The 17588-nt window shown below is 47.8% G+C and overlaps 1 protein-coding gene and 1 long non-coding RNA gene across 3 annotated transcripts in view; one reads left to right on the top strand and one right to left on the bottom strand.

The window, feature by feature from the left end:
• Window positions 1-17588, bottom strand: part of LOC149351799 (protein qui-1) — a 484090-nt gene that overhangs the window by 31104 nt on the left and 435398 nt on the right. For both annotated transcript variants that reach the window (XM_089581130.1, XM_089581131.1), the window contains 5 exons: window positions 16961-17076; window positions 15992-16109; window positions 11770-12033; window positions 2105-2228; window positions 1017-1204 (listed from right to left, as the gene is read on the bottom strand). In XM_089581130.1, the coding sequence (XP_089437256.1) occupies window positions 1017-1204; window positions 2105-2228; window positions 11770-12033; window positions 15992-16109; window positions 16961-17076 (810 nt within the window). The remainder of the gene's footprint in view (window positions 1-1016; window positions 1205-2104; window positions 2229-11769; window positions 12034-15991; window positions 16110-16960; window positions 17077-17588) is intronic.
• Window positions 5414-17588, top strand: part of LOC149351801 (uncharacterized) — a 28166-nt gene continuing 15991 nt past the window's right edge. Inside the window, exon 1 of the long non-coding RNA XR_016290654.1 lies at window positions 5414-5944. This is a non-coding gene — a long non-coding RNA (uncharacterized LOC149351801). The remainder of the gene's footprint in view (window positions 5945-17588) is intronic.

Here is a 17588-nt window from a genome sequence, read left to right as displayed (position 1 = left end):
AAGCAAACCTTTTCGAGTTACGCCATTTCAGTGCTTCAAAACTGCTTAATATCACACACACAAAAAAGCTTCCTGACATCGTACTAGACTAAATCAACTGCAGGGACGGAGAAATTGTTTCAGTGATCGACTACTTTCGGTTTATTTTGCTCACGAAGAACAGCAGGCAAGAAGAAATGCAGACATAAACGACTGATGAAAAGAAGAGCTGCATTCATCTCTATTTCTTGTGCCGCGTTGCGTACATTCTTGCACGCTGTTATTCGTGGGCAAAATGGGTAATCAACTGACCCAAACTGCCGCACTATTGAACCCCGTTTCCTATTTATACTATCTCTCACCAATGCAGGCTGCGTTCCAAAAAAGATCACTCCATTCTCTTCCACAGACAGCTGCAGCCGTTACTTCAGTCAAAAGCTATACATACCGTCTTGAATTCTAGTTCAGCGCAACTGCCGTTGCTTGCCAAGGTCAATTATTCGTGCAAAAAAGCGGAATTTGTACTGGGTTCTTCGTTTCCGCAGTTTTTTGTAATATTTTTGATTTCGTACATTTCCCGAGCTTTAGATGCAATTTCAGGCAAGTTTTCGATACACGGATGATTTTTAAGTTAGTTTAATGAAATGGAAACGTGCCAATTACCAGGACACTGCTATGAAAGTTTTAACTACATTTAGACCGTACAAATATCATTATGAAGAGAAGGAGGAGAAGAAGGAAAGGTGGACGAAAAGGACATATTTAACTGATATTAAATGTTATTTTTTTAGCGTGTTTATTACCGTGCGTATTGGCTGCTTTTGCGCATGTGAGCCCACTGTGCAAGCGTGCGGATACCATCAATAAAACCGGTTGCGAGTTAACGCTTGTACCATCCCTTTTCTCATGCTCTTCCTATCACGCCGCGTCCGTTCCAGAAAGGCGGGAAACAAACCAGCTACTCGACTGTGATCAATAGCAGCATTAACCAGGGTGCCGGACGCTAAGCTAGGCGGCTGCCGCCGAACGTGACGCACCAGTGGCGAAGATGTCGTCGCCGCGGTTGACGGCCACGGCGCTGACGACGCCGCGGTGGTTCTCGAGGCGCTGCACCAGCTGCCCGGTGTCCAGGCGCGCCACCACGACCACGCCGATTTCGGAGCCGCTCAGCACCAGGTCTTCGGCGTTAGTGCACGCCACACACAGCACGCCGGCCACGTGATGGCTGCATCAGACACGGAGAGATGAAGCCCGCCTTCGCGACCTTCCCCATATACCTCTCACAGTAACCAGTTTATTGAACACTAGCCACAGCGCTTTGACGCTTTACTGCTCCTGACGACGTGCAGCATTTGTTCCGAAGTTGTGTTTCGTATGCAAGGAACAATGGGACACGATGCAAAGAGGAAAACATTGCTTAGAATGAGCCTACCCAGTGGAATTTCGCACCTGAGAATTAAAGTTCTGGTTCAGGCTAGTTTGTTCATGTTGAACTGTTAGAAACAGCGCAAAGAGGACGTGAACGACGAAAAGGAACGTTTACAGACAAGACAGCGCCCGACCTGTCTGTAAGTGTTCCTTTTCATCGTTCACGTCTTCTTTGCGCTGTTTCTAACAGTTCGCATCTGAGAGCTTGCGTAGATGAGTCCACTGTGAAAAATGAGCCAGTTGGTTTATTTGCAGATCACAAGACAGCGATCATGCCCCGAAACGTTTTGTTGTAGGTTCATTAAGACTCTATTCTTTGTTTTTACATTTTATTCCACAGTTCTAACCGCTCACGGCGGTCTAATACGCATCGAAACTTCAAAACAATCTTGCCCGGAGGAGAAATGATATTTCAAGTAGAAGCTTAGAAACTCCTGTTCGTGCCACACATCCTCGGGGTCAGCTTTTCAGAAACGCAATGGCAGCTCTAAAAATGAAAACTTGATGTCGACACTGCTGCAGGCACCGTAGCTGCAGGCACCGAGCTGCAGGCACCGTATGCTATCGGGTTGCTGGGAGCAGCGAAGGGGAAGGACAAGAACCAAGGAGAGTAAGTGCCATGCAGGTAAAGTTCGCCGCGGGGCAACGAACGTAACCACCCGTGAGCCTGAACCTATAGCCTCGAGTGCAGGCTCACCTGAGCCTCCTTTGAAGTTCGCCGGTGGCAGGATCCCAGACGAGCACGTCCGTGTCCTCGGATCCGCTGAGCAGGTGCAGCCCCGAGGAGGACATGTGCAGGCAGGTGATGGCGGCCTTGTGGCCTGCACGCGACAACTGGTGGTGTAAGTGAGGCCAAGATCTTGCTCTGCAGCTCTTTTTGCCAGCTGCGCACCGTGATTACAGCACCCGCATACATAGTTCACGAAAAAATGCATAATCGCTAGAACCTCTTCACTTGAACGAAACTTCATATTCGACACCCCAGAGCGCTGTGGTGTGCGGACATCTTGAGGAAAGAGGGAAAGGAAACGAGAAGCCCAAACGCTAAGCTACTAAGGGATAAAAAAAAAAAAACGCTTAACATACTGGTTCTTTAGGGGCTCTTCTCATGGAACTACAAAGACGGAACAGAAACAACTTTCTAAAGGAATGCTTCTCACCGAAACCGGGAGCCCTGTCCGATGCCGCAACTGACCCTGGCATTTGTCCATAAGATAATATTTGAAGATATCAAGTATCTAACTCTTCGAGTCAACTAACAAGAAATATTCGATTAAAAAAAAAACAATCGCGCAGCCCCCAGCAAATGCCTAAGTGGCATCGTTTTTTTAAGATCACCATTGATCGCAAGCTTCAGGTGCAAAGCACCAAGCTTAGCACGTAAGCAGTCTTAAAAATAGAACATTTGCTTCACGCATGTGAATGTAAATCATTATAATGGTGCAGCTACGCATCTAGGCGCATATTTTAGGGAAGTTATTGTACTAATGAATAGTGAGTGATTTTTCTGAGCATTACAGAAAGGAAAAAGGCGGAAAACAAAGTTATAATGCAAACATATCGCATATTAAGGTATAACGCTGTGCTTTGGAGTAAGATATTGTATACACGGAAGAGTGTGCCACACCTCAAGGCCAGAAGAAATATTAGCCGTTCCAGTTATGTTGCATTTTTCTTTACTTCATCCGTCAGTGACACAGGAGACTCGATGACTCTTCCACGGCCGTAATTCACCCGCTAGCAGGGTTCGCGGGTGAGCATGCACTTAAGCGCTTCTGTAGATATGCGGCAGTGGCTTCAGTCATGCCACAGCAATGTTGCACACACGCCCGGAAGACTGCGGAAAACAGACTGTTGCCTGTTATCTAACCAGCTTCGTTTTTGAGCCATCAGTCCATCCGTTCAGCGCATACTGGCATGCGTTGATGATCAGCAACAAATGGCAACCCCGGCCACCAAGGCTGCCAGATGGCTGCAGGAAGCGGGAGAGAGGGGGGGGGGGTTAGAGTGGGCTGGACCGTTCGCTGTTTGCTGGCAGTCCAGACTACATCTTGGGGACTCACGAGTACAACAAATCAACGTTGTTGGACGTCGGCGCCATACGAGAGTGCGGATGCCGTGAAGAGACTAATTCATGCTTGAATGTCTTTGCACGACAGAAGAAGCGCTGGTGGTTGCTGGACAAAACTTAGCATCCGAAACAAAGCAGCGAGCGACCGCTGCGAAATAGAGAATGCGGTGTGCCAGTCGTGCGAAGTCGTCAACGGATAGGAAGTCGATGGCAGTTTTGAATGCCAGTAAACTGGCCAAGTTTTAAGTTTTAAGTTTGAAGTTTTAAGCGTAGGAGACAGTCGGTGAACTTCAGTCGCTAGATTTCAAAAGTTGGCGCTCAAGTCACGAGAGAACCTCCGTGCAAGAAGGACCCCGACGGTTGCCGAGGAGGAAGCCGCAGCACCTCTTGGGGAGGCGATCACTTCTGTGAAAATTGCCAGACATTGGCCGACGAAGTGTTGAAAAACGGCGCCGAGTGTTACGGTAAGGCCGTAAGCCTGACGAACGCCTGAGGTGTGCAGGAAGATGTCATGCTTTTGTCAGAGCCCATCTGATGCTAACCGGCGACGGACGGGCGCTGGCCTTGGTATAGCTATTGAGCAGGCCGCGCTTGGGTGTTTTTCCGACACGCTCAAGGACTTTCAAAAGAACAACGCCAGCAGCGTTGGTTTCTGCGTAAGTTTCGGCGTTTTTTTCTTTCAGGTTTTTGGGTCAGGATCATCACGCTTTTGGGAACAATGTTTGATTGAAGCTCCCAAGTATGGAAGCTGAAAGTATTTCACCTTAAAACGTGCGCACTGCGTCTCTCCTTCCTGCGTTAAAAACTAGCTGTCTCGCTATTAGTCGCCACACAGCGCGGAGAGGAAGTAATTTTGGAAACGGGTCTTTTGATTTAAGTTTAATTTGCACCGTAAACTGCTAAACCATTCAACAGGGCAGCAGATATTGCAGCTTTCTTCAAGACTTAATTTTACGAGTTGGGAGCTGTCACCGAGTTCGAAGACAAACTTCGACTACAGTCACCTGCCCGTTCTTCTTACCTTCAGACCTGTTTTCATAGTTGTTAAAGACGTGACAGCACCCACTGCTGGGACTCAGTGGTCATGGAGCTCCAGCTCGCGGGTACAATCCCGATCGCCGCGGCCGCGTTTCGATGGAGGCGATGTGCAAGAGTGTTCATGCACTTAAAATTTCGGTGTACGTTAAATAACCGCACGTGGTCGAAATTAATCCAGAGCCCTCGGCTATGGCGTCCCTCACATCGGCAGGGCTGACGCCGTCATCTTATACTGCTTCCCGCCGCGGGATGAACGTGGCTTAAGTCAACTGCTGAGAGCAGTCCCGAATCAGCAGGCGAGTGAGCACCATGGGCGAGAGCTAGAAAGAAGTCAATGGATATTACTTCATTTCCTTTGTCCTGAAAGCATTTTTACTACACCTCAAACGCCTCGGTATGCATTTTTTCCGTCAATAGAGCTTTCGAGACGACGTTCAGTACGTAGACTTTATCGAAGCTTACCCGCTGAGTATCTTTTTCTTTTTTTTTAAACCCTAGACAGCACTTTCTAAACAGACAGCTACAAAGCTTGAACGGGTCGTTCTAGCAGCGAGTTCGGAAACCGGTGTTTGAGGAAAAAAAAAAAGAAAGGCCAAGGAGAAGGCTTTAACAGAGTCTATATGTGCTCTGCACCCCGGACGGCTCTGACTTTACAGACATTTTAATGCCGCAAAGAGAAGTTACGAAAAAAAAGAAAGAAAGAATTTTTTTCATTTGTCACAGCAATATTGTAAAAGAGCGAAGCCTTTGCAGCTCAGAATAAACGTGGATCGAACGCCGTATAAGGTTACGACCTGGAGAGTGATGTCTTGGGCTACCCTCAGTGCTTATGAAATTTGTTTTTATTTCAACAGTTGAGTCTTCATGGCGCTTTCAGCGCGCGTTCGGTATCGTAAGTCGCTTTTCCGGCTCAAAACGCGCGACAAAAGCGGGAATTTTCCGCGCATTCCTCTTAACCACATTTACGAGGGTGGAGTGAGGCAGAACCACACGGAAGGGCAACACTGCTGAAGTCTGCCAGGAGCAAATAGGAGTGCACGGTGGTGCTAAAAATACATTGTCACCACCGCCGTTTCAGCTGCGTAAGACACCGAGGGACAATGCCGTCTGCCAGCGAGCCATGTTGACGCTTAGCGAGTTAACCGCGACGTGGCTGATATCCTTTCTAAAAGCGAACAAGTGCCACAGGTGGCCGTTCGCAGTGTTCTTCCCTTTCGTCCTTCTATATTTAAGTTAAACGCAGACCTCCTTGTCGACGGCGAGACGTGATCAGCAGCCTCAGCAGTTGCTGGAGTTTTCACCTGAGCTTAACCAGCTCTTCTGGCAGTGAGTGGAATGACAAGGCTTGGGAGATTCGCTGTTGCCCAAGGTTAGCTTCTATCCTAGCGGGAACGTCAACATTCTGAACTCCTCGAAGCCTACAGAATGGTAAGAAAGTATCATCCGGACTTAAACTTTCTTGACAGTTTTTGTACGGTAGCCAGTACGACGCGATGTTCTCTATTTACTTCTGTTTTATCTCTCGTTCATGTTTTCGTTTTACTATACTGTGTGCCCTCTTACAAAAAAACAGCCTTCTTCTGTTTTTCGCTGCGAACACCCTCAGGTTATACTTGTTGAGCCATAGAAAAATGGAGGCTCTTGGTAAAATTGGCTGATGTTGAAAAAGAGTGGCAGGTGATGCTCAAAAACTAAGGCAAGAAAAGAAAGGCTAGACGTCCATTGTGCTCGTACAGAGTACTTCAACATTCGTGTGGGTGCCGTTTCTATGTTCCTCGGCTTTAGTTTATGACGTCCTCCTTTTTCCCTTCCGAGCTCATACGTGTAAGCTTACTGTAGGATATATGAACGGGTGACGCAGGTTGGTTTTACATTGCTCTTGCGGCTTACAAATAAGTCGAGCCCATTTATAACGAAGCTGACGGTCACGCGGATTGCGTCCGTTGTATCTAAATTTCGCAGCCAGTGAACTTTTAATATTACGGTCATAAATACGGAGTCACACAAAAGTGGCGTTTATTGCTTTAAAGTGTTTGTTATGCGCACCTGCAAACCCTATCGCGATGATTTCCAAGTTCCCTAGCGCGTTCATGTGCTCCTCGCCGGTGCTATTGTTGCCGACCAGCTGCTTTACGGAAGCGGTACAACTGCGCTGTTGAAGCGTTGAACGCTACTGGCGGTAGGTAAGCAATTCGATGATTATCTTCATCCGAGATTCTCAGGTAAGGCTCTCTTACTCCCCTTTTCGCTACGGACGGGATGTCCAACTCTTTAACACCCCTGGCATCATCATTAGCATCCTGACTACTTCGGCTACTGCAGTGATTTGTGTTGAATTCTTCGGCTATTTTAACTATCCTATCCAGTTTCATGAAGTGGCTTACATTATTTCATCGCCTGCAAAATAATGAGACCTGGACCGGGACGTCGGCACCTGGTCGCCCAATTGCTATCAACATGCGATCGATATGACGCATCGCCGATAGAGCACCTTGAGCGCGTGTATGGTGCCCACAGGTCTAGTGGCTGGATCCTGAACGTCGCATTCGGTGGCAACAAAAGCATGGTTGCCGCATTCAGTGAAGGTAAGACGTGATGCGCCACATAGTTGTCGAGCACGAGCTGCCCACTGTCTTAACAGCGAAAGCTGTAATAGCTTTGTACAAGCCTTTTATTAGAAGCATTTCAGGGGGTACAATAGCAGCCGTGTAACGCGTTACGCTTAACGAGTTGGGTGGACATAACCGCCACGTACCTCAAAGCGCGATTGAAGTGTCCATTGACCAAGTGAGCCAGTTATGCCCCTTTTTTTCCCTCGAAACGAACGCAGGGTTTAGACTGCGAATAAGAAAACATTGGGAACTAGACTATTTACTTCGTGCAAGCGTGCCCTGGATTCTGTGAACTGTGCCAGGAATGTGATCGAACCGAAGGCCGCAATTGGAGGAAGGCTGAGCATGCATGTGACCGTATATAGACGCCAGAACGGGCCTAGGAGACGCCCAGCCGGGCAGTCGCCTGTGAAACGTCAAAGTGGGCCTGCCACTCCAGACCTCTCGGCCGCTAATGCCAATCAGCTTTCGCTGATTAATGCGTTAAGCCGGTAAGCTTAAATCTAATAATTTTTTTCCCTTTCTGTCACGGTCGAGCTCAACAAGTGGAGTGGAGTAGGTTTGCTTTGAACTCTGCCCATGACATTATAATGCCTTTTTTTGCACCCACTGCCTTTTTCCTTCAACTTTATGCGCTACGCCCAGCCGGCACAAACGCACGCACGCACCGCAACGCGTCGGTAGTCACTTGGCCGGAAATAATGAACAGCTTCGATGCTACTTTTCTTATTGCTTTTTTAGGGGGTCACCACGTTCTTTCAGAGGAGGGCAGACGTCTGAGGGGTTTGGAGGCGCCCTTCGGTGTCTGCGGGTGTGAGAAGCGCGTGTATCTTTCGTTTTAAGCGAGTAGTGCGGCCATGGCAGTTGGTTTTATCTGAGACTCAGTGCCTTTGGTCTAATGCATAATTCGGCAGTAACACTGCCCTGGTTCGTAATGAGCGAGCGTTCGTTATAACTGCGGCCGTTATAAGTGTGTGCGACTACACTCTGGTTTTTCATGCGCAATTGATTTAATGCTTCAATACGTGATCCGGAGAGCCCACCTTACAATGAAACATACGCCCAAGCCGATACGCATAACTTTTGAACGCAATAATATACTATCGAATGTAAGGGAATGACAAAAAAAAACAACAACAACAAAGAAGCGAAGTAAAACAAAATGTGCACTTAAAACATGCCTTGCAGTTTCAACAACTCATTTCCGGAGAGGGAGGTTTTTCTGCGACTGAAGATTTTCACTCCCCGAAGAAGAAAGAACGAACGGAGGTGGCGAAAGCATCGTTCAAAGGAGCAACTGAGATTTACGCGAAACGCGCGGCCGCCTTCAGAATACATGCGCGGAGGAAGTTTCAATAGCAGACGCTCGCTCCATGAACATCCTTTTTATCCTCGCCGAACAAAACACCCACAAGCAGTGTTCGCTACACATACGAACTGGAGCGGGGAAAATGTATAAACGTCTACGTCGTACACAGACGCGTAGCTAGACGAATGCGCGTCGGAACTGAAGACAGGAAACTCGCAACCAAAACTGAGCAACTGCGCATCAGTTTTTGCGATCAACGTGTGCAGTAAACTTAAGAAATAAACGTAGTAACAAGCCGAGCGCGTGGGGAGGAGGCAGAAAGAGACGCACAATGGGGCCTAGGAATTGTCCCATCGATCTTCCCTTCGGCTCCGGAGCGCACGGCCTTCCGCTCATACGCGGGGCGGCGAACAGCAGCGAAATGCGCCTACGGCAAAAAAATTCGCTATCCGCGATCCTCCTGACAAAGCAATCTCCGATCGGAGAATGTTCCGGAGGCAGGCAATCGCGAGCTCCGCTGCTCGGAGTGCATCTGTTATTTTGTTTACAGGGTGTAGGGGGATGCAACGGGAAACGTGCAATTGATGAAAATTTCGTACAGCCTCAGCAGAGTACGTACGCACCGTTGTACGGATGCGCGTTACGAGCGGAGCTAGAGGGCAACGCACACAGACAGGAGAACAAGGGGCGCAAGGCAGAAGCCCGCGGAGACGGCATTCTATCGGGGCGGGCACGATCTGCGTGGGGGTCGTGATCTAACGAGAGTCGGTTCCTGCGGGGACGACCAGGTTTTCGAAGCAGAGCTCAGACAGAGAAAGAAGCTGCTCGCGGAAGACAGTGGCATCTAGTTGGGGAAAGGAAGCAAAAGGTAGAGAAAAAGCTCACACCCCTCGACTCGGTCAAGGGGCGCTTACTGGTGCGATGATCAGAAGACGAATGCCTTATAGAGCTGCTGGTGAATACAAGCGACGACAGATATGCGTAATTTTCTGGCTCTAGCCTTCGACACGCGGGCGCCAGCGCTTCAGCTTACTTTAGCTAGAACCGCGGTTGCCTGACACAGTCCAGCTGTCGTACCCGTTGACGGTCATCGAAGTTTAAGTTGCAAAGAGTAAATGTAAATTGTTTTACGAACGGTATTTTCCGATTCCATGGACAGAATTAGAGCCGCATATGCAAGCGACGAGCGCCTTTTTTGCTGCCTTTGTGCTAGTGCACATTCCACTTCCAGAGCTTTCCGGCTGCGGTTATGAAAAGGGAAAACTAGTCACAGTTAAAGAGAAACATTTCAGGCTGCGTGACCGAAGTTCAACCTGAGTAAATACATTTCAGGGTATAACGACGAGCCCTGCTGCCTTCTGCTGCCTGGAAGCTGTTGTGCGACCATGCCAACTAAAGTGCGCCAGTGTGTCCCCTGCTTGTCATAAAATAATACATTAGTTCTAGTGAGGCAACGGTTATAAAACATAGTGAAAAAATGTCGGAAGCTATTAGAAGCTGCAGGAAAAATCGACGGCTTCTGGAGGCCTTTCCTCTCCAAGAATGCCCTACGGTTTCGGATAAGCAAGTAGGTGCGCCTTGAGCGATTGGAACACAGTGTTCAGCAGAGGTGAGATTTCTTACTTCTTGCTTGATAGATTTTTGCCTCGGAATTAATCGAGGAAATCTACTTTGAACGCTGATGAATCCGAGCGTTGGGGTTGGTGCAACATGTGGGCGCATCGTACGCCTACGGGAGGAGGAGGCTTGGAGGGAAGGGAATACAGGACGGAGGCCCTAATGAGGTTCAAACGGGCCGGCTTTCTAACCTAACTGCTGCAGAGACGAGCTACGAAATTATGTTCACCGCCGCGTTAAGTAACACCATCAAATACATTTTTGAGATACTGGCCATTCCCGAGATACAACACTGGCTTTTCAGAAAGGCAGTGTCCTGAAGCATGACTACGTTTCTGCATATTTGGCTCACAGCCAGTGCAATAACTTTTGCTTCGGTCAAATCTCTGCGCTAATTACTGGAAACAGCACTAGAGTCCGCAACGAATACTTGGCGAGTCTTTAGAACCGTCACTGCCAAGTGCGTAGCCAGTTAGAAAATATTTTGCAGGACAAACAGAATGGCCTTCGGTACGGACAGCTCATAGAAAAACCGTAATTGTCAGGATATACAGCGACGACAGCTGTAAGTCAAAAGGACCAGGTGAATGGGTCTAAGCTGTGCGTTTCTTGGGGGCTACCACTCAGCCATACCAGATGGCGCTAGCGGACTTATGCCAAGTGCTGATGGCTATGATTCGGCGTGGCCCAGCATGTCACGTTGCCGACGAGACACATTACTTAAAAGTTTTGTTTAAATTGATACCACATAATATAGTGAAAGTAACCGCCCGGTTAGTATCCAGAGAGATGAAGATTGACTAAAGCACGCTAGGCATAATGCTGGGAGGACGAAAAGGAGACACTGTTTAATGCTCGAGTGAATTAATTTCATGGCAGCCAGTTAAGTCTACGAGCCTTTGAACTTATTACCACGGATGGAAGTCTTCCATAAACTGTACAGACAATTATATACGGTTGAAACTAGGCGAAATAACCACAAAGGAACTTACAACAGAATTTTTTTTTTTTTTGTGATTAACCCAGAGAGACGCGAAAACAGCTCAATGTCGGCGTCAATTCCTGATCTGCTTTGAGTTGCATGCTCAAGGCAGCGAGTCGTTCGTTTTTGTGTCATTCGAGACTAATGTCAGTACTGCGATGAATGCACTGTATAGTCTCTCACTCCTGTGTTCGCAAGCAAGCCAAAGTAGGAGCTGACAGTGCGGCTCAACCCCACTCTGCACGAAGCGCTTGAAAATACTGCTTGGAGAAAAGCGGAAGTAGTATGCACCTCCCCTGCTTAGAGGCTCATGTTAGGTTCCTCACAAGTTGATTCGATTGCAGTGTGGATGAGCGGATTCCTTTGCTCTCTTGTGATGAGACTCAAAGCATAATCTGCATAGAACTGCACAGTAAGTCGACTAGCGCCATTACGCAAGCGTGCGCATCCTGGGGCAGTTAGCTTGTATCCGTACGATACAACTACAGTTACGATAGATTCGCTGACGAAGCTAATTTCTATGCGATACAAGTTAACTTCGTCAAAAAGTTTCCAACACAGGCGCTCACTCGAAGAAGACGCGCGGGCTAGGTCGAAGCTAACAAAGAATAAAGCAAAAGAACGATTCTGATGCCCGCTACAGAAAAAGACCATAAAACTCGGACCTTCGCAGTTTTATGGGCGGCACGCAGGACGCGGCCTACGCGTGCGTAACCTAACCCACTGTACGCACCGGCCATCTGGCGGACTAGCTTCTTGGAGGTGAGGTGGTAGACGGAGACCAGCTTGTCGTCCGCCTCGGTGGCGCAGAACACGTGCTGGCTGTCGGGCGCGGCTACCAACTGCCGTATGGGCGCCGACAGTGTGAGCGAGAGCACCTGCGGCGGTAGCGCCAGGCTGAGCCACGACGTCAGCGGCACCAGCAACGGCGTCTTGGCCTGGCTGCACCAGCTGCTCGCCTGGCTCACCAGGTCCCCCAGCACCTTCGAGTTGCCATCTGCGGGCGAGGGGAAGCTGTTCCGGTCACTGGCACGCTGCGGGCGCCATCACTGCGCGGGTGGCACACGCGCTGGCCGAAGTCTCGCTGTATGGAGGGAACCGCAAGCGAATTCACCCCCCGGCGAAGGACCCAGCTCCACCAGGGTGCGAGACGTACTCCATCCTTGGAGCCTGTTTCGCGGCTCCGGAGAATAACATGAATTAGACAAATTAGCCGCGGAAGGAAAGCTGTCTCCCTCAAAAGGGTGATATGGGACCAGAAAAGTAAGACGAGTCTGCTGGCATAATTTCGACGTGACAGAGCCAGGTTCTCTGCAGTTAGATTCAAAGCATGGTGCGGCTTCTAAGGTGCGAAGCACAAGAGATTAAAGTTTCTTTACACGGTACGTGACATGTGACCGGGCTGAACCATGAAATAAAATTTGTGTCATCACCACTAGCTGTTTCTGTTCCAATCATATCTCAAATAAAATCATTTTCGGATCACCCCAGCCAGAGCATGTGAAATGTGATGATGCATTCGCGGTAACTGCCTTCTGTTTTTTTTTTTTTCAAATTGGGCGCGCTTGTGCTTACGCTCATGCGTCACAACTACCACGGCGTCAAGCCGTTGCGCGACGCACATGTGCCCAGAGTAAAATCACACCCGATGAAGTGCCAGTTTCCGGCAAGCTTCTGCTTCGTGGCAAAAGCTTGCCAACTACCTGATATCTGCTCTCAAGTTCATTACTGCAGCCAAAGCGGCACACAAGTACTGTACTGTTTAAAACTGGGAGGCAACCCGAGTTCCACATGCCTCTGAAATGAGGAACACCGCAGCTCCTGCGACGAAAGTGGCGCTTCTTGTTCCTTCACGAAGCACGCAGCGAACGTGGAGCGTGAGAAACCTGGGATAGCTTCGCTACATTTACGCTAAGTACCCAGCTCGTGTCTCACGCTCTTGCCCGTCCATTCCTAGCTCTCGTGTTTTTTTTTTCTCCCTTCCTTTCCTACAAAAGCACGTGGAAATACCGCATGACAGGGAATCTCCGTCTTCCCTCTCTCATTACTTGCTTCTATTTTTTTTCTCACTTTTAAGTTCTAAGACGCGTGGCGTTGTTACCGTTAATGTCCGGCATGCGAGCCTGTACGTCCTAGTGAATTTTGCTGGACTCAGTTGAGTGACGTGCTTCTGTAGCACTCCCCGTTCTCTTACTCGTGTACGTCCCCCCCCCCCCCCCCCCCTCTCCTTTTTTTTCTTCTCCTTTGTTCAAATCCCCCGTGTCGTCAGGTGCACCGCATCAAATGAGAACGAATCCGCTCTCTAAACACTGCTTTTCGCCCTCCCGTTAGGAAGGCCGCAGTAAAAAAACTGGATCACGGCAGCAAAGCAGCCCGGCTGCCTCTTTCGTGAAGACAGAGGACAAACAGGAAGGCTGGCGAGAGAGGAGGAAAAGTAATTTGTTCTTAGTTGGAACAGCTGGCCGGGCACCCCAGCGAAAGAAAGAAAGAGCGCAAGGAACTGATAAATAGAAAGGAGCCGAAGGAAGAAGAGACGGAGCGAGATGCATTACACAAGCGCTAACTACAGTAAATCACGGACACGTCGCTCCAGAAAATCTCGGCAAGTTTCTCGGATGCCGTGCGAGACACGCTCGAGATTTCGCCAGGCTTCTCGGAATTTGTTTCCATTAGAGCGAACAGCTTTCTGAGCCCAGACCTATTATTTGTTTGCGGGGCCGAAACGAAATGAACGCTGCTCAAAGCCGGCTCAAGTAAGACTACTGTTTATTTTCAGCCCGGCCGCCCTTTCTTTTCTCGCTGGGTAATGGATATAAAATGCGCCGGGGAACGGGCGAGGAAGAGGGATAAGTACACAGTATTGTACATTTCGTAACTGATCCACTTCAAGGATACACGCTCTATAATTAGAAAAAAAAAAGCGATTGTTCGATCATTGATTCTGAGTACCTGCTTAAAAAGCATTAGTTCCTTAAAAATACTCTTGCGCCTCTTCTATTCGTCAAAAAAAAAAAAAGAGGAAGTAATTTCACATGAGTAATTTTAATGGTTTCCTGCTACGAGACAGCACTGGGTTCAACGTGCAGCGTTTATTTTTCAGAGCGTTTCCGCTGCCTTCGGCCCTCTTCTTGCTTTATCGAATTCTTTGCGGAAAAGAATATTAAGACGGCCGCTCGCACGTCGTCGAATAACGAGAAGAGGAAGAGAGCGACCAGAAGGGAGTCATCAGTAAAAAAAGCTGAATTGAATTTCATTGAAAAACGCACGTACGCGTTGAAAAACACAACGAAAAAAAAGGAAACATAAAATGCAAAAGAAATAATAAAATCCTGTTGTATAATATAAAGCAGAAGCTTGTTCAGTAGAGAAGTCTACTTGCACGACAAGACCAGAAGGATGGCCTCTGCTGTCTAGCACGCGAGCGATATATATTTCTTTCTGATGGCTGATTTGCCTTCAGTTTTAAGCATTTCAACAGCTATTAACAATTCTCGCTGTGGACTCGATTTTTTCTTTCTTTTAAGGTTTAAGGGCGCTTTCTCTCGGTCCGACCGACAAAGCTCCGAACGAGTCCGAGCGCTTTCTATCGGTCCGAGCTGGAGCCAGCAGCGGTAAATCAGAAAAGTAAAGCCCCAGCTGCGCGTCTAATTTAAATGACAATCATACTTTTCTCTCATCGTTCGAGCGAACGGGTGGCCAGTGGATGCTTACGTCACATGCAGTCAGTTAGTGGAATAAATGGAAAAAAAAAAAATCAGAAGGTAGGCCGCTCTAGGGCCCGGGAATTTAGCTTGGCACGAAGGAGAAGCGTATAGAATGCGGAAAACCGGGCACCCCCATCTTATGCACGTCATCGCAGAGTCCGGCTGCCATAAAGGCCAGCTGTTCCTGACTGCTGTCAGCCGCTCCTGCTAAGCGCATGCTTTTGTTAAACTGAAATACGGTCTTTCGTACCGTGTTTACGGGAAGAAAGAGCAAATCGAAAAAACAAAAAACAAAAGCTGGATGTCCGAAGCGCGTACACTGAACGAAAATGAAATAAATGTTCCGGCGCGCACTTAGTTGTTGCGCTAGACTTTTACGGCAGCCCAGCGGGACTCAGGACCTCACGCGAGAGGCGATGCCGGTGTGCAATAGCCATAAATGAGGCCAAAGTTAACCCGAGTTTCGCAGGATGCCTTGAAAGGAGCTTGGGTCTTAAGCGTTGGAGACGAAAATAGAGCAGTTTTCCCGAACTAAACTAGTAGTGCTACGTTCACAGAGGACGCGCATGCGCGTTACTTCCACAAGACATGCCCCGTCTCACCGCCGGATCCTTTAGAAACACTTAAGCATTGAGGCGTTTCTTTTACTAAGCTGCAGTGAAGCAGACGCTACAATTTTGGCTTTACACTTCTTAGCTCTTAGATATTGGACGCCTGTGCCATCCAGTGCGGACTGGCAATTGAGTGTGTAAGTGCTGTTGAGGGTGTTTCCTGTGGCAGATGTTTTATTTATTTATTTGTTTATTTATTTTTCCTCCAAGGTACACAGGGCACATTACATGAGGGGTGGGCTGCCAAAAAAATATAAGGTATTGGCATCATGCAAGTGCTGTTCTATATACAAAATGTTTGGTGCAAATGGTGCTTCTATATACATTCATGCATTTGCCTGTACCTGTGTTTTGTCACTGCACGATATTAAATTCCGCTTTGAAGGGTATGAGAAACCAGAAAGAAGTGTTCACAAGAATGTTTCACTTTGGTCACGGCTAAGATTTCGTGGTCTCCAAAACAGCTAGCAACGATTTAAATGAAATATTTGCCGCGCAGTGTGTCTGCTTTCTATGCGGCACAAGTGCTGAACAAAAATTCACTACCCTGTGAACAGTTTATTTCTCTCGCACTCTCCCTCTCTTTCTCTATATCTCTCTCTCTCACACACACACACACGCTCATTCATACAAAACGTACCCGCATAGGGTCGCAGCCAGTTTAATATTTCTGTTGCCAACTGCTGCGGGTCTTGGCTCAAGACGTCGACAGATTGTTTGGTCATGTTGTATAGAAGCTCGATTTCCCAGTCCAGGAGCTATGGAGAGAAAAAAGTACCAAACTTGGTAGTGTCCTCCGTGAAGTAAAAATTAAATAAACAGATCATACGTTGTTACAGCGCTCATGGAAGAGGACAAACCTCGAAGCCATTAAAGATGCGCGGTTTAAAAAAGGCTTCTACCGCTTCGTCTATAATTCGTCGTGAAAGGAGGGGGGGGGGGGGGGTGGCAGGGGGTTGCAGAAATAACTATCAAATGCTTCCAAGGGCGGAAGATACGTGGCTAGCTCCTTCCGGCATCCACTCTTATTTGCAGATATTTGGCAGCACGAAAGCAAACTGAAAGTCAGCGCCACAGATTCTAGCGAATCATTTAGAAGCACGGTGAACTGCAAGTGCAGAAAGTGCACCGATACGCTCCTGTGTGCGAACACGTATCAGATGATCGCGCCCTTTGCGCAGACTTAGCGGCTGTTGCGAGACATTTGAAAAAACAGCGGATGCAATCTTTAAACGCGCTTCTATTCTACTTGGCTGCTGGATTTTGTCATTTTATGCGCTGGCACTATGCAAAAGCCGGGTACAGATAATCGATGCACAAGCATGGGCCAATGAGTAACAAGGTGACGAGTGGCTGACGGCGCCGTGTTCCAATAGAGCATATGTTGCGCCCACTCAAAGCACAACGCGAAATGTGCCAGTGCAGGATCGGTTTGGCTAAATTAACTCGTCCATAGCTGTCGGCGGCTGCCAAACGGTTCAGGGTTTATTAAATCGCCCACTGTTTTCACGGAGTGAACAGCTGCCAAGTTTGCTTTCCTTCCAGCATGACATATTCGAAAACTTATTGCTACGTCACACAAGAGGGTACAAATAAAAGGAAGACATACTTGGGCGCGAACGATTTCCAAGACACTTTTCACATAGCTGATGGAAGCTCCTCTAATGGCGGAAAGTAGAAATTCGAAATTACACACTGCATCTTGATTGAGCCGCTTCGAGTCACCTGTAAACAAAAGAGAACAAGAAAATCCACCTCCACGATATACAAATGTACTTCTACTCACAGTGTCAACAAAACGTTGTGGTCGAGAGAGGATATAAATACAATTGTGACTTATGTATCAAAAAACGCGAGAAACATCGCAGTATAAACAACCTCGTGTTTAGTTAGTTATGACCTGAGTAATTGTTGTACCATTACGCCCCAAATGCTACTACTTTTTTATTACTATGTCACAAACAGGTAATATTTATGTCTTACTGTTTCGTGCTTCTATTTATCTGAACGAAATCTACGATTCAGCGAACCATTTGTGCAATATAAAAGTGAAAAAATGAAAAAAAAAAGTCACCACGACACAGGGGTTCACAGTCACCAGAAGCTATAATGATGCCTCTAAAAACACTCGTCAGTTACTTGCTAATACTTTTTACACACTTGGAAGAGTTGCGTTATTGCCTGATTATATTAAAACTAAAAAAAAAAGACTTTTCTGTTCGTTTCATCGAACTATC

Source organism: Amblyomma mixtum, chromosome 3, assembly GCF_055824585.1.
Source record: "Amblyomma mixtum isolate Tamu chromosome 3, ASM5582458v1, whole genome shotgun sequence".
Taxonomy (NCBI): domain Eukaryota; kingdom Metazoa; phylum Arthropoda; class Arachnida; order Ixodida; family Ixodidae; genus Amblyomma; species Amblyomma mixtum.
The sequence above is the reverse complement of the archived record's forward strand: the minus strand, read 5'-3'. Positions and strand labels throughout refer to the sequence as shown.